The 13,419-nt window shown below is 37.7% G+C and overlaps 2 protein-coding genes across 2 annotated transcripts in view; one reads left to right on the top strand and one right to left on the bottom strand.

Moving 5' to 3' along the window:
* Positions 1–13,419, bottom strand: part of LOC135712743 (ensconsin) — a 235,925-nt gene that overhangs the window by 49,809 nt on the left and 172,697 nt on the right. The window lies entirely within an intron of this gene.
* LOC135712754 (phospholipase A1) overlaps positions 1–13,419 on the top strand; it is a 110,059-nt gene that overhangs the window by 4,675 nt on the left and 91,965 nt on the right. The window contains exon 2 of the mRNA XM_065235808.1: positions 5,321–5,633. Coding sequence (XP_065091880.1) covers positions 5,579–5,633 — 55 coding nt within the window. The 5' untranslated portion in view covers positions 5,321–5,578. The remainder of the gene's footprint in view (positions 1–5,320; positions 5,634–13,419) is intronic.

Below are 13,419 nucleotides of genomic sequence, written 5' to 3'. Positions count from 1 at the left end.
TAAAAGTGAGACTCTAGGGTTGTGCCAACAATCCTACTAATCTAACTGAAAAATGATACTTTAACTATTTTGTTTGTACTACTTCTGCGTGAAGTTAACGATTTACATAGTTGAAGATGCTAATGTCAAATAACAGACTAAAGTAGTAATTTTTATACGATAGATGAGGAGATGAACGTATAGAGTTGATAGTTCCGTTAGAGCACGGCAGTGTGAAAATTGGATATAGAGAGTAGAAAGCGAGCAAGGACAACTTTGAGGAAGGTACGAATCGGGATAATCATCTCTCTTTACCAAACTCCCCCTTTGGAGAGGGATGGTGAGGGGTATCCACCCCCCTCCCGCCACTCCTGGCAAAAAGAGATGATCACCGCTTTGCTCATGTACCAATCATGTGTTTGAAATAGGTGTATCGATTGTACCACACTTAAGATATTATCTGAAGGGAGGCATCTAGTCGTAGGTTTGGAAATTGCAGCTATTGTTACCTCTACCACGGTATGTGCTTACCATCAATAACTGTCATTGGTCGAAAGGTACAGTAGCAGCATAGAGGTAACTCTAAGACTAGAAGGTCCCGAAATAACGTGCTCAACGTTTTGGCTCAGCTCTGGTACTCTCTTCGGTCCCAAGCTAATCGATTCACCCCTCGAAACATAGGAAAAACCAATAACCCCCTCATTTTATCTGTCAAACTTTCATAGCGAATCAAAACAAACATTGCGTAGTACTGGAATTTCGACTAGAATGGGGTACGTTAATCGTTTGCTTGGGACCAATAGGCTAGTCAAGTAGTGAGCCAATTTAAAATCGTTAGTTTCGTATTGATTGTTGATAGCAGCACCACCCCTACCCGTGTATCCTCGAGACCGTCAAGTCGACGTGACATAAACAGATTCTATAAGGTAATTGTCAGAAGTCTTTTGTAATAATTGTGTAAATTAAACCTCTGCTAATTATACGAAGTAACTGCATTCTCGCCAAAACATTTAACCTTGAAAATTAAGCTGTTGTAGGAATTAAAGGTTGAACACGAAAAAATCCGAACACGAACATTTTGTCGGGTTTTAAAAATACGTTTTATTTTTCATAGTTTAATGTAACAGCTATACGTTAGTAGGTATTATGCTAATTGTAAGACCATTTTTTCAGTATTCCTTCTTACCATAGGACATTGCTCGAACTTTTCTTCGTACATGGCCCATCATCTTTTGCACGAGCCCTGTTCCCACTTGTTTGGCTGTCAAATTCCATTTCCGCTTGAAATCCTTCAGGTCAATTGCAGTTCCGCCCTTTTTCTTCAGTATGTGCTTCACAATTGACCAGTATACCTCAAGTGGCCTTACTTCTGGAGTATTGGCCGGATTAATCTCCTTGGGAACCACTATGACGCCATTTTCGCTGTACCACTGTTTGGTGGAATTTGAGTACTGGCAGCTTGCCAAGTCCGGCCAGAATAGGCAATCCACCTCATGATGCTCCAGAAAAGGCAGTAGTCCTTCAGTAGGCCCCAGGTGCTCGCCTAACTTTTCAAAAGGTCCTAAGTAACAAATGTAAACAAATCGAGTTTATAAATGCACATTGTAACATTTGAACCTAAGAACATTATGCACACACACACATTCAGATTAATGTCAATTGAATTGAGAAAATTCTAAATTAACAAAACGTCTGAAGTCCAAATTTGCATTAACGATGTTTCACTGTTACATAAGACGTTTGACTATGTTCATCAAGACAAACGTCTGAAGTATCACAAAAACCAAAACAGTGCAGATCTGTACTTCGGTCCTTTGTGTTTATACGAGTAGAACGTCTAAAATGTTCAAACAAACCAAAACAATGTGATTGTGCACATTGGAATTTTCATGTCAAGCATTTTTCTACTATTTCCGGGGGGGGGGGGGGGGGGATTGACAATTATCCACGGCCCATACAAATTTTAAAATTTTTATATGGACAATTGCCTACGCATGGGGAGGGTGAGGGTCAAGAATACCGAAAAGCTGTCTACGTAGTTAATGAACAGCCCCTAAAATAACATTGTTATCAAATAAAAAGCAGCTCACGCGACCAGCAACGATCGACCAAAACAATCTATGGGCAGTGTTGCGATATACCGTTAAAAAAAAGTTGATGCATTGTCCAATACTCATATTGTTCGTTTAACTCGTATAACTTAAATTATGCACTCATAATGCTTAAAAACAAACAAATAGTGTTGAAAACATAAATGACCTATGTAACTGTGATTATAACAAAACGTCCTATATAACATGTCCAATGTACACCTGACAAGAGCAAAATGTCCTATGTAACATTTTTCACGTTTTCATAGAAAAAAAATGTATGAAAAGGGTAGATTATAATTTCAATTTCAATTTTACTATCGCATTTTACTATTAAAGGTCTTAAAAATGTCAAAAGTTGATTTGGTTTAAAATAGTATCAAAAAAGATTTTGTCAATCTTCAACCTCGTTTTTCTCGAAAAGAGTGGAATGTTAGATAGGACCTTTTGAAAAGTTAGGCGAGATTTCTTCTACACACAACTTAGCTGAAAATAAAGGCAAACAGATATACCAACTACTTGCATGAATCTGAATTTTGAAATAACAACATTCTCTTGATCAAGGCAACCTCTGATTATTGTAATAAACATTTCAAGAACAACACGTGAAAAGGGCATACAAGCTTTTTGTAAGCAAACCTTCTTATGCCCTTTTCTCGCTACCCATATGACACCAACGCAAACCATCAACATCATCGGATAGGGCTAACAACATCTCGATGATGTTGTTAGTTTTCGTGGGGTACCCTCGGTTGGCGAGAAAAGGGCCTACAAGTTTGTTTACAAAAAGCTTGTATGCCCTTTTCACATGTGGCTCTTGAATTTGTTTTTCTTCATTCGTGGCTGGATGTTCATTATCGCCACCGTTGTTGCCAATATTAATATTCGTCTTCATCTTGGTGGGGATGATTTTGAGGATCAAATGCGAAATGATTATTTTCATTTCACATAAATATAGCGCTGAAGGACGCGTCATCTAAGTTTTTACACATAAACCGATGAAAAAGCTCCAGTTTTAGGCTCTGGAGTCAACAATATTCAAAATAATCATTTTGCCCAAAATGAATTTGATCATTTTGCTTTTGAGGATCATTTCTGATTTTGACAATTTCGGGTTGGATAATCAAGCACTGGAGAATATCAACAAACACGCATTCGTTGATGTATAATGAACTCATTTGTTCATTTCGCTCGTACGTAACAGCGATGATTTTCAAAACAAACCCAATTTATCTACACTGGGTTGAAGCGCTACTCCTTGAGTGTAATGGTAAATGATAAAAACAGACACTGGTAGGCACTCCTCCTGGTAAATTTGCTGGTTCATGGTCCCAGAAGTAACGAAAGTTTCGCTTTTCAGCCCACAACTGCAGATTGCTTGCCAGACAGGGAACTTTGCGGGAATTAGACTTCTTTTTGATTTTACATTCTTTTGGGTCACTCTTCCGGTCAACCGAGGTATAACATTCCTGCCCAGGAATTTGATCGAAAACTGCCAGGAGCGGATAGACCGGGATTTTCGTTTCGAGCGTGCAGGATCGAATCGCAACATGCTTGCTCCGGTGAAGCCACGATGTAAACAAATGAACTTATCCTGACAACCTATTACCATAGAGGTAACTCTAAGACTAGGAGGTCCCGAAGAAACGAGCTCAACTTTTAGGCTCAGCTCTGGTACTATCTTCGGTCCCAAGCTAATCGATGCACCCCTCGAAATATAGGAAAATCCACGAACCCCTCATTTTATCTGTCAAATTTTCATAGCAAATCAAAACAAACAGTGTGTAGTACTAGAAAGTCGACTCGAATGGTTTACGTTAATCGACTTGCTTGGGACCAATAGACCTTTTTGACGTTTAATCATCTTTCTCTATCTAGCACACATGGATGAATGGACGGTTTGTTTTCCCACTAATCTGTTTCCCTCTTGCTCGCACTCGTTCGCTTTAAATGGTACAGTAGTGTGCGCCGATTGAACGTCAAAAAGCTTTATAGGCTAGTCAAGTAGTGAGCCAATTTAAAATCGTTAGTTTCCACTGGTTGCTATTACAACTGTGATTCTATACACTCTTAGCTTCATTCAGTGAAATTTTGATAAAATTTGCTCAAAAAAAGCCCAAATTAGAGCCATTTTCCCTATATGCTATTTATTTTGTGTGTTCCAAATCCTCCATCTCTGACACCATAGACTACTTGTCCATAACTTGTGGAAGGCTTTATGAGACATTTATAATTTCTGCACACTCCTGAACAGAAAACGGTTCACTTTCCCGCCATAAACATCAACAACGAATCTTTCGTTGTCAGAACAAAAGGTCAATTAGTGTTAAATTCACACCATCACTTCAAGCCCACAAGGCTGGCATGCTGCAAATCCAACAACAAATTGCATACTCTACAATCAATAACAATATAGACAAACTGCATGCAAGGCCCCACAGCTTGCTGCAAGGATGCCACCATCGAGAGGCATCACTAAACTGAAGCTATAAATGATACCGATATGCACTTTCGAAGAAGTGCAGTAGTCATCACCATCATCACCATTAAGTCGGCTAACCAACCGGAGGTGTCGAAATTGTTGACACGCACACGATATTTGCTCCGAGTACCTAATAACTTTTGAACTGCCATTGCGCGGTGCACTGCACGATTTTCCTTTTAATTAGGTTCCGTTGAAACTGACTTTGCAAACGAAAATGTACTGCAGATTTTGAAATGTTTCAATGTTTTCAATGTTAAAGGGGAATTGGCATGACTTTGTGTGTGTGTGCACTTAGTGCAATTCAATAGCGTTTTGTTGTTGGCTGGTTTCGTTCATCACTTAAAAATGTATTTATTTTTCTCGATTGACAAACATCGTTCACCCTCACAGGTCCTTCCCGCTGCTCATGTAGGTAGGATTGCACACAAAAAGGTTATTGGAAAATCGCGAAACGCCATGACAGCTATTAATAGTTCGGGTACATGTTGAAAGTGCACTCTAAAATTTCACTTGGAACGGTCCGAAATAGCCAGCCAGGGAGGAATTGATGGAACAATGAAAACAACAGCTTCGGTGCACTTGGTTGAGCTTTTTCCACGTGTGGGTGGCTTTGTGAGCTAGTGGGCGGTGTTTTTATTTTTCATGAAGCAGTGGGGAATGTCCCACCGGATGATGGACGGAGTGGTGGTCATCAACCACCGACCGGTGGCAAAGTGTTCATGTTCAAGTGTCTGTGAATCTCTTTGAATTTCTCTTCCATTTTTAGCAATCGGAATCCTACAGGGACAGGGAGTGAAGTGCCGGATTGTGTAGGTAGATGTGTAGACCAATTTGTGTTATTGTGTATGAAGTGATAGTGGCCCGAGTGTTGTGTGGGAAGTTCTATACGAGCAAGGAATAGGGGATAGAAAAGTATACCGAGTGTCAGAATAGTTTGCATTGTAAACACAACGGAGGAGGATATTGATTGGCTGTGTAGTCTTGTGTGGTGACAGTCGCAGCCGTAGTTAATCCGGATAAGGAAATGGTCCTCAGCGAAAGTCAACTGGCACTATGTACAGTTTTTACATTGTATCTGGGTAAGTACTTGAATGCTTCAATTGGATTTTTTTGATACCGGATATTGTTTTGTGAGTTAATAAATAGGGAGCTCACTTTGTCACTTGTTAGAAGCAGATGATTGAATCATTAATTGACTGTATAGGAATAGTTTAAGGTGGATATTCAGGATGAATAGGGGGTCTCAGTCAGTTGAGAAGCACGGTCTTACCAAGCCGCAATTTTCCTCGATATCTGTGGGCACACAGTATTCAATTCATGGATTGGTTGGCATGGAATGCTCTCAATTAATACTCATTAATAATTTATCAGTTGATTAAATATCATTAGGGTGATGCAAAATTTACTTTTCTCGAATGTGCATAAAAAGAGTTAGTGTCTTCATAAAACATGTAGAACTAGCATCTTTCTCGAAGACAGCATTTCACTACTTCTAGATTCTGACGAGATAAAGCATTGTTTTGCACACAACTAATTTAATGCGTTCAAATGTTCTACAAAGCTATTTTTTTATATATATTAGAATGCACATGTTTTGCTGGACATTGTTTACCTTTTGTGACGTATATTTATTTAAATCTTTTTGAATAATTTTTGGCACCTTTTCAATAACTTTAGCTCAAACTGAGGCAAATTGTGGCAGATCAAACTACTTTCAGTTGAAAATGCTACCTTTTTTAGTACCATGTCACTATGCCTAATTATCTATCCCCTTTAGATTTAAATAAACAAATAAGCTTTACCGATCGCATCACTTACCGCACTAAATCCAGATCAAAAACAACCGTACCCACACTAAAGGGCTGACCATAATGGTAGCGGTATAGCGGCAAGCGCAAATTTTCCAATACACTGAAATTCGTTTGACAATCCACAATGACCACGATGCGGCAAAATCGGCAATTTACTAAAACGCCCTTTTCTAACATTTTGGAAAAATGCGGTGCGGTTGAGTGGTAACCTGAGAAATGCTCAATGTATTCAGTTGTATTTTTTGTCATTTTGAATTAACCAGAACCTTCAAGCCGTGAACCAAATAATCATCGAAGATCGTAGTGAGTAGTCAGAATCATGTTGGTCGCATCCGGACATGTTCCGGGTACCCCCGGGGGAATGGTCAGATTCTTCTCGAACCAACACCCTCATGCAACACATCAAACAACATTAGAATTCAAAATAAGATCATTGGTACCCCCGGGGAAGAGGTTAGATTCTTATTAAACCAACACCCTCAAGCGACACATCAAATTACATGAACATTCAAAAATATGATTATTGGTGGCCATATTAAGTACTCAATTCCATGTTGGCTAGATCCGGACATGTTCCGCATACCACTGGAGAAGTGAAACTTAAACCTACATCCTCATGTGACACATCAAACTACATGAGAATTCAAAAATTAGAACATTTATGGCCATTAGAGTGATGCAAAATTTGACATTTTCGCTTCACAGGGCTTAAGCGGTTCCAAATCGGGACTAGATTAGCCTCCCAAGGTTTGAACTGATTTGGTAAGAAACTGACTGGGCACAAACCATTTGAAACTTATATCGGAATTACTATGGGGAAACCAAACTTTTTCTTCGTAGTCTTCTATCCTTTTTCCTTATTGCAACATTAAAAATTTATGTAGCTATTCTTATGGAAAATTTTCTCAGCTATAACTTTGCGCAATATTGTTTTTCAGCCAAACATCAATTTAAATAGTTATTAATTGCTTAAGAGATTGATAATCTTATGGCATGATCAAGTAACTGTTTTGTGGGCAACACTGTATTCTGCAGTGTGACATAGTAGCCATGATGTTTTAGCTCTATTCCCAGAAACACCAATGTTGCCTGCTGAGCAGTTGATTGAGAATAATTAACAACTTTTGATCCTTACATTTGATCGAAAAATGGTCCTCAACAAAGTTGTAGTTGTGAAAATTTACTACAAGTACAGTTATCAATTTTTAGAGCAGAGTAATACGATGAATTATTAGATAGATATGAACACAAAATTTGGTTTTCCTATAGTAATCTCCATATAAGCTTTAAATGGTTTGTGCCAAGTTAGTTTCTTACTAAATGAGTTCAAATTTTGGAAGGCTAATCAGGAACCAAATAGGAGCCGTTTGAACACTGTGGAGCGAGAATTTCAAATTTTGCATCAGTCTAATGGCCATATTAAGAACTCAGGACCACACAGGCCAGACATGTTCTGGGTGCTCCCAGGGAGTTTCATCAATTTTCCGAAATTTTCCTGAAGCAATGGAACTTCTCTGGAGTTCTCGGAACTTCCCTGAAATTCTCTTCAGAACTAATACAAAGGTCTCCTCAGAACTACTCTGAAACTTTCCCCAGAACTACTCTGAAGTTTTCCTCAGAACTACTCCGAAGGTCTCCTCTGAACTACTGTGATGGTCTCCTCAGACTTACTCTGAAACTTTCCACAGACAAATTCTGAAGTTCTCCTCAGAAGTACTCTGAAATTCTCCTTAGAATAACTCTGAAATTCTCCTCAGAATTACTCTGAAGCTGTCCTCAGAACTATTTTGAAGTTCTCCTCATAACTACTTTGAACTTAAGCATTTTCCTATAATGTACAAAGATGTCTAAATATTCTCTTGAATATATTTAAACTTTCCCGATATTCGGGACTTTCCTATAGATATCTTTACTCCCCAGAAGTTCTTTGAACTTATCAATAAATTAGATTTCTCTGTACTGCCCTAAAATTTACGGAACTTGCCTTAAGCTCCGCAGTTTTCCTGATAGCATATTTCCCCACGGTTCATTGTACTTCTTCAAAGTGCTCCCAAATTTTTTGAAGTAATGCAAATTCAGAGACAATCACTGAACATCGGAGAATTTCACAGCCCCTTGGATATTTTTTCAAGGATTCAGATTGATTAATTATTCAGAAGACCTTCTACTGATCAACTATTCAATCAGGTAATCCCTCACATATTTCTTCAGTATGTCAGCTGAATCAGAGATTATTTAAATAACCGTAGTATTAATCAGCGATTAGCTAGTTTATGATGCCTTCAAGTAGATCAAGTATTATTATGAAGATATTGGACTGATAAAAAAAAATCAACGACGTCTCGTCAGCATTATTTGAAGAAGCAAGCAAGAGCAGGGATTATTGAAGAGGTCTCCAGATGATCAAAAATTCTAATATTTCAAGTGATTTGTTTATTTTTTAATTCTTCTGGTAGATCAGGGGTAATTCAGGCAACTGAAACAAAAAATCAAATGACGTTCTCCGGATAGGTATTCGTATATGCATTTTAATTGCACAAAAATTATTTTAAAATTATATTGTCCATGTTGCGCACCGTAGTCCAACTGTTTGAATTTTGGGCTGCTGCAATCCATGCAGTTCCCGTCAACGAAAGGAGTACACACACTGCCACCACCAACAAGCTTGTCCGCCAAAAGAAAAGTCTAGAACGCGCAAAAATTGGTCGACAAAAAATCGTTTCTTTCGGTCAAAATTCATATCACAAAAATCTTCTTATTTTTATTTCATATAATTTAAAGGAAAAAATGTCTGTTTATTATTTTGGTTTGCCAAATCTGAACTGCCGTGCCTTCCGCTCAACCCCTTCCATTAAATTTTGCACAGTAGTCTCATCGACCTTATGCGACGCTGAATGCCAGTTAGATTTAAACTGCTGCTCGTTTTTCATGGATTTATTAGTTTTTTTTTTTGGAGATTCCGTTTGACCAAGGCCCAATACCGTTCGATAGGGCGGAGTTCTGGGCTGTTGGGAGGGTTGTGGTCTTTAGGTACCACAACAACGTTGTTCGCATCGTACCACTCGATTGCCTTTTCCCCATTGTGGCAGCTCGCCAAGTCCTGCCAGAACAGTGCAGGTCTATTATGTTGCTTTAGATCTCTTGATTGATGGTTCCCGTAGTAATAAAAATGCCACTTTTTAGACCACACGTTCACATGATCTGCCAGATGAGATATTTCTTCGGGATCGTCGATTGTTTGATGGTTTTGAAAATTTCAGCCACTTTCCTTTTTCCTGATGCGGTATAAAACTCCTGTCCCGGAAGCTGCTTCAAATCCGCCTTCAAATGAGTTTCGTGGTCCATGACGACACAGTCTAACTTTGTGATCAATCAGATTCGTATACAGCTTTCGAGATCACTGCTTTGCCGATGTGTTTTGTTTATAATCTCAGTTCGCCACCCTTACCTTGGAGACGAACCATCCAGGGCTGAAAGTCTCCTTAATAAAGATATATAAAAAAAAACCTTTACCTTCTTAAACGTCGACAAACTGGCTCGTTTCTTGGCCCGCTGCACAGTAGTATGGGAGACATTGGGCTTGCCAGCGACGTCGAGGATGGAGAGATAAGGGTTCCGCTTATGTTTCAAAGCCACCTTCTTCGTCGTCGCTGCCACGTCCGGATTACGATTGCCGTCTTTTCCAGTCTTCCTGGCGGTCAACAGACGCTCCCGAACACTTTTAAAATGTTTGCAACGGTCGATTTGGCCTTATCCAGCAATTTTTCCAACTTGGCGTGTGACAACGTCGGATTATCTTGCGGCGCGAGCAAAATTTTGACACGCTGCTCCTCTTGCTTGGACGTCATTTTGAAAATTGAAGAGCAAACGGTGAAAACTCATCTTAGCAACCATTGTATATACACTCAACTTCCAAATGTAGCATTTCAGGTTTTTTATGCATTTTTAACAGAAATACACCAATTTGAAGTTGACCAATTTTTGCGCGTTTCAGACTTTATACCCAACTATGGATCGTGTTCTCCTTCCCGGACACCAGAATTGGACTCAATCTGATTGAACAAATTATTCTGATCTACTAATTGTTGCTGTGTTTTAGATTAAACAGAAAAAAACTGATCCATCCTTGCTGAAATAATCAAGATAGTAAGATAAAGTTAATTTGTTTGTCTTGATTTTATTATAAATAATTGTTAATACTTATCAACAAAACCATATGAAAATCAGTTGCCCAAACTCAAAACTGCAATCAAAATAACCCCGTTTACGTGGTTTCGGATCGCCGCCATTTTGGTAATTTTGCAAATTTAGAACGAATCCTTTGTTAGATTTTAGATATTTTTTATGAAAAACTCAAAACACTAGTTTTTATTTTCTCCGATGTTTCAGTGCTGACCACGCTGACCCACAAGTGACAAAAATATTTCCTGTATCTGTCTGGTTGCAGGGCTGGCAACAGCGGAAAAAATAATATTTTGGGCTAGAAATTTAAAAAACTAAACCTGAAATGTTGCTTAGTAACATACTGAATATCTCGAAGTGATTGCATTCATTCTAATGTTCTAAGTAAATTAACAAAAAATACCCCTTTTTAGAGATCTTAACTTCGATTCAAACCAATACAATGGAAATCCGTCTATTTCTGAGATGTTACAGAACTTTACATATTAGAGATCACAAATAAAAAATCAAGTGGGATCTCTCTATTTTCCACAGAATGTTACATATATATTGGCAAAATCGTGATTTTTTCGACTGATAAGGGACTGTTTATAATCGGTTGGGAGTTGGGGGGTCTAAAACCTCTCAATTACGGTCTAAGTACAGTTTTTGAGAGGTTTTAGACCACCTAACTCCCACAGAGACAATTTTTGGACTGTAGACATTCACAAACCCCTTCTAAAGTGTTTACGTGGTTTATGAACAGCCCTTAATATTTGAGTGCCAAATTGTCGTGATGTCATCAAAAAATAGTCCTTAGTTTGTAATTTTATCAAATGTAGCATACACACCAAAAAATTATGAATTTTAATTTTAATTTTAATATCCATGCATGCTAACTGAAGCATGTAAACTTTCTTTTTACGTAAACTAGCAACTTGCAAAAAATATTGCTAACAAAGATGGATGGTTGCATACAATATTTAGAATATTTCATGAAATGACTCATAAATTTACACGATCTGTAATGTGAATTTGTATGGTATCCCAAGTAACAATTTTGGTTTTATGAGGGTTCTGTAGACCATGATTTAGACTTGTAGAATGCTATAAAACCTCTATAAAGCTTGCAATGTTACTTGGGATGTGACGTTCCATTTATATGCATCATAGTGACAGAAATTTACACTACTTTTTCGAACTGTGTAGCTTTAGGGAATACATTATATTATTATTTAATTTTTTTTAAACATATGTTAATTTAGGCTTTTGCATTAAATCCATCTCTAAATAGAAAGACTACATGCTAAGCGATAATGGTCAATTTTAAAATTTTATTTTAACCTTTGTTTTTAAAAGAATCTAGCTTGAATAGGCACTTTTGTTACACAATTTTGAATTAATCAACATTGCTTTAAAATTTAACGTTAAAAAAGTAACATTAAGAATAACCATATGCATAAGTGTTTTTAAGCGATTGTGTCAATGGCTTCTGTCTTCTGTTCGGTAATTTGTTAAACTAGAGAACTAATCGGTAAAAGTTTAAAAATCAGTGAAAAAATCAAAAACTAGTGAACTTATTCTTGTTTGTACAGGCTTTGATCATTACCCTATTTAAAGATAAAAAAAGTAAATGTTATTGATTTCCTACATGTAACCATCATTTTAATTTTTACCGACTCGTTGAACTGTTCAAAAACTCGGTAAAATTCAACCGACTTCGTTTATTTCCTCTTGTATGCAAATAGATAAAGCGGGATATTGATAATTTTCCAGACGTGTAATTCAAGTAAGTTAGTCGCCGAAATGAAACGGCTAAAGCGGGCTTGATGGTGGTGTTAAAACTGATTTTAGGTAGAGTGTAAGATGTAAGAAACAGGTATACGAGCATTGATGATGTTACATACATGTAATTTTTATTTTAGGAATGTCCAAATCAATCACAAGCTACTTTTTTAACTAATAACACAGAGAACAAACGTCCAACCTCGGTCAGAAACTTGTGTAAATATAAGTGAGAACGTCGCCGTTACGTGGCGCTAGCATCTCCTGATTTCCTATATAAATTTTCCATTTGTGTAAATTATGCAACACCAGTGCCATCAGTCAAAGATGGTTTTTAAGTGGGGAAGTCGCCGTTAGTGATGCTTAAGTTGAATAGGAATCTTTACACTAGTTTTTAGAGAAATTTTGTTCGAGTCTCAACGTTTGTTCTCTGTGCTAATAATGACTAACAGCATAGAAAATTAGTTAAATGTCATGTAATCTTTGAATTGAATAAATATAAAATTTCCCGGAAAACGAAAACTATATTCCCGGGAATTGGGAATCTCGGGAATCGGGAAACCCGGGAAATCTCATTTCCTAGAAAATCGTTTCCGGAATTGCAAACATTAGGTATTAGTATCTGTAAAATCATAATTGGTACAGGTAGAGGGCATAAATACAGGCATCTGTCACATAAATATGATTTGCAAACATAGCACATAAATAAATGTATATCCACAAATACAGGTGTTGGGCAAGGTAGGTCGAAAAATCATTCCTTACCGAGTTATTGATCTATTTATTTTACGTTGCCGAGCAACACAACCACTTTTTACTCGAGCACTCGCCAATGATACCAAAGCCCACCAGGGAGTAGGAATTACTTGGCTACTATTATATTGGCCCTTCCGTAGTGTGTGGCCGAGCCACCTCCACTTATGTTCTCGAATTTCTGTTTCTATTACATTTAAATGTAACATTTAACGGTTAGAACCTGATCAAATCTATCCGCAAGTAAGCCTGTGGCACCAATTGGGTTCTTTAAAGGTATTGAGGTAATCGGAACTATTTTAAATGAGTGTGATTACATTAGCAAAAATCATCATGTTAGCGCCCTTCGGTGGTA

Source organism: Ochlerotatus camptorhynchus, unplaced genomic scaffold (assembly GCF_037179485.1).
Source record: "Ochlerotatus camptorhynchus isolate MF236.1 unplaced genomic scaffold, CSIRO-AGI_Acam_v1.1 ptg000503l, whole genome shotgun sequence".
NCBI classification, from domain to species: Eukaryota; Metazoa; Arthropoda; class Insecta; order Diptera; family Culicidae; genus Ochlerotatus; species Ochlerotatus camptorhynchus.
Note: the sequence above shows the minus strand (reverse complement) of the source record. Positions and strands in the feature narration are given on the sequence as shown.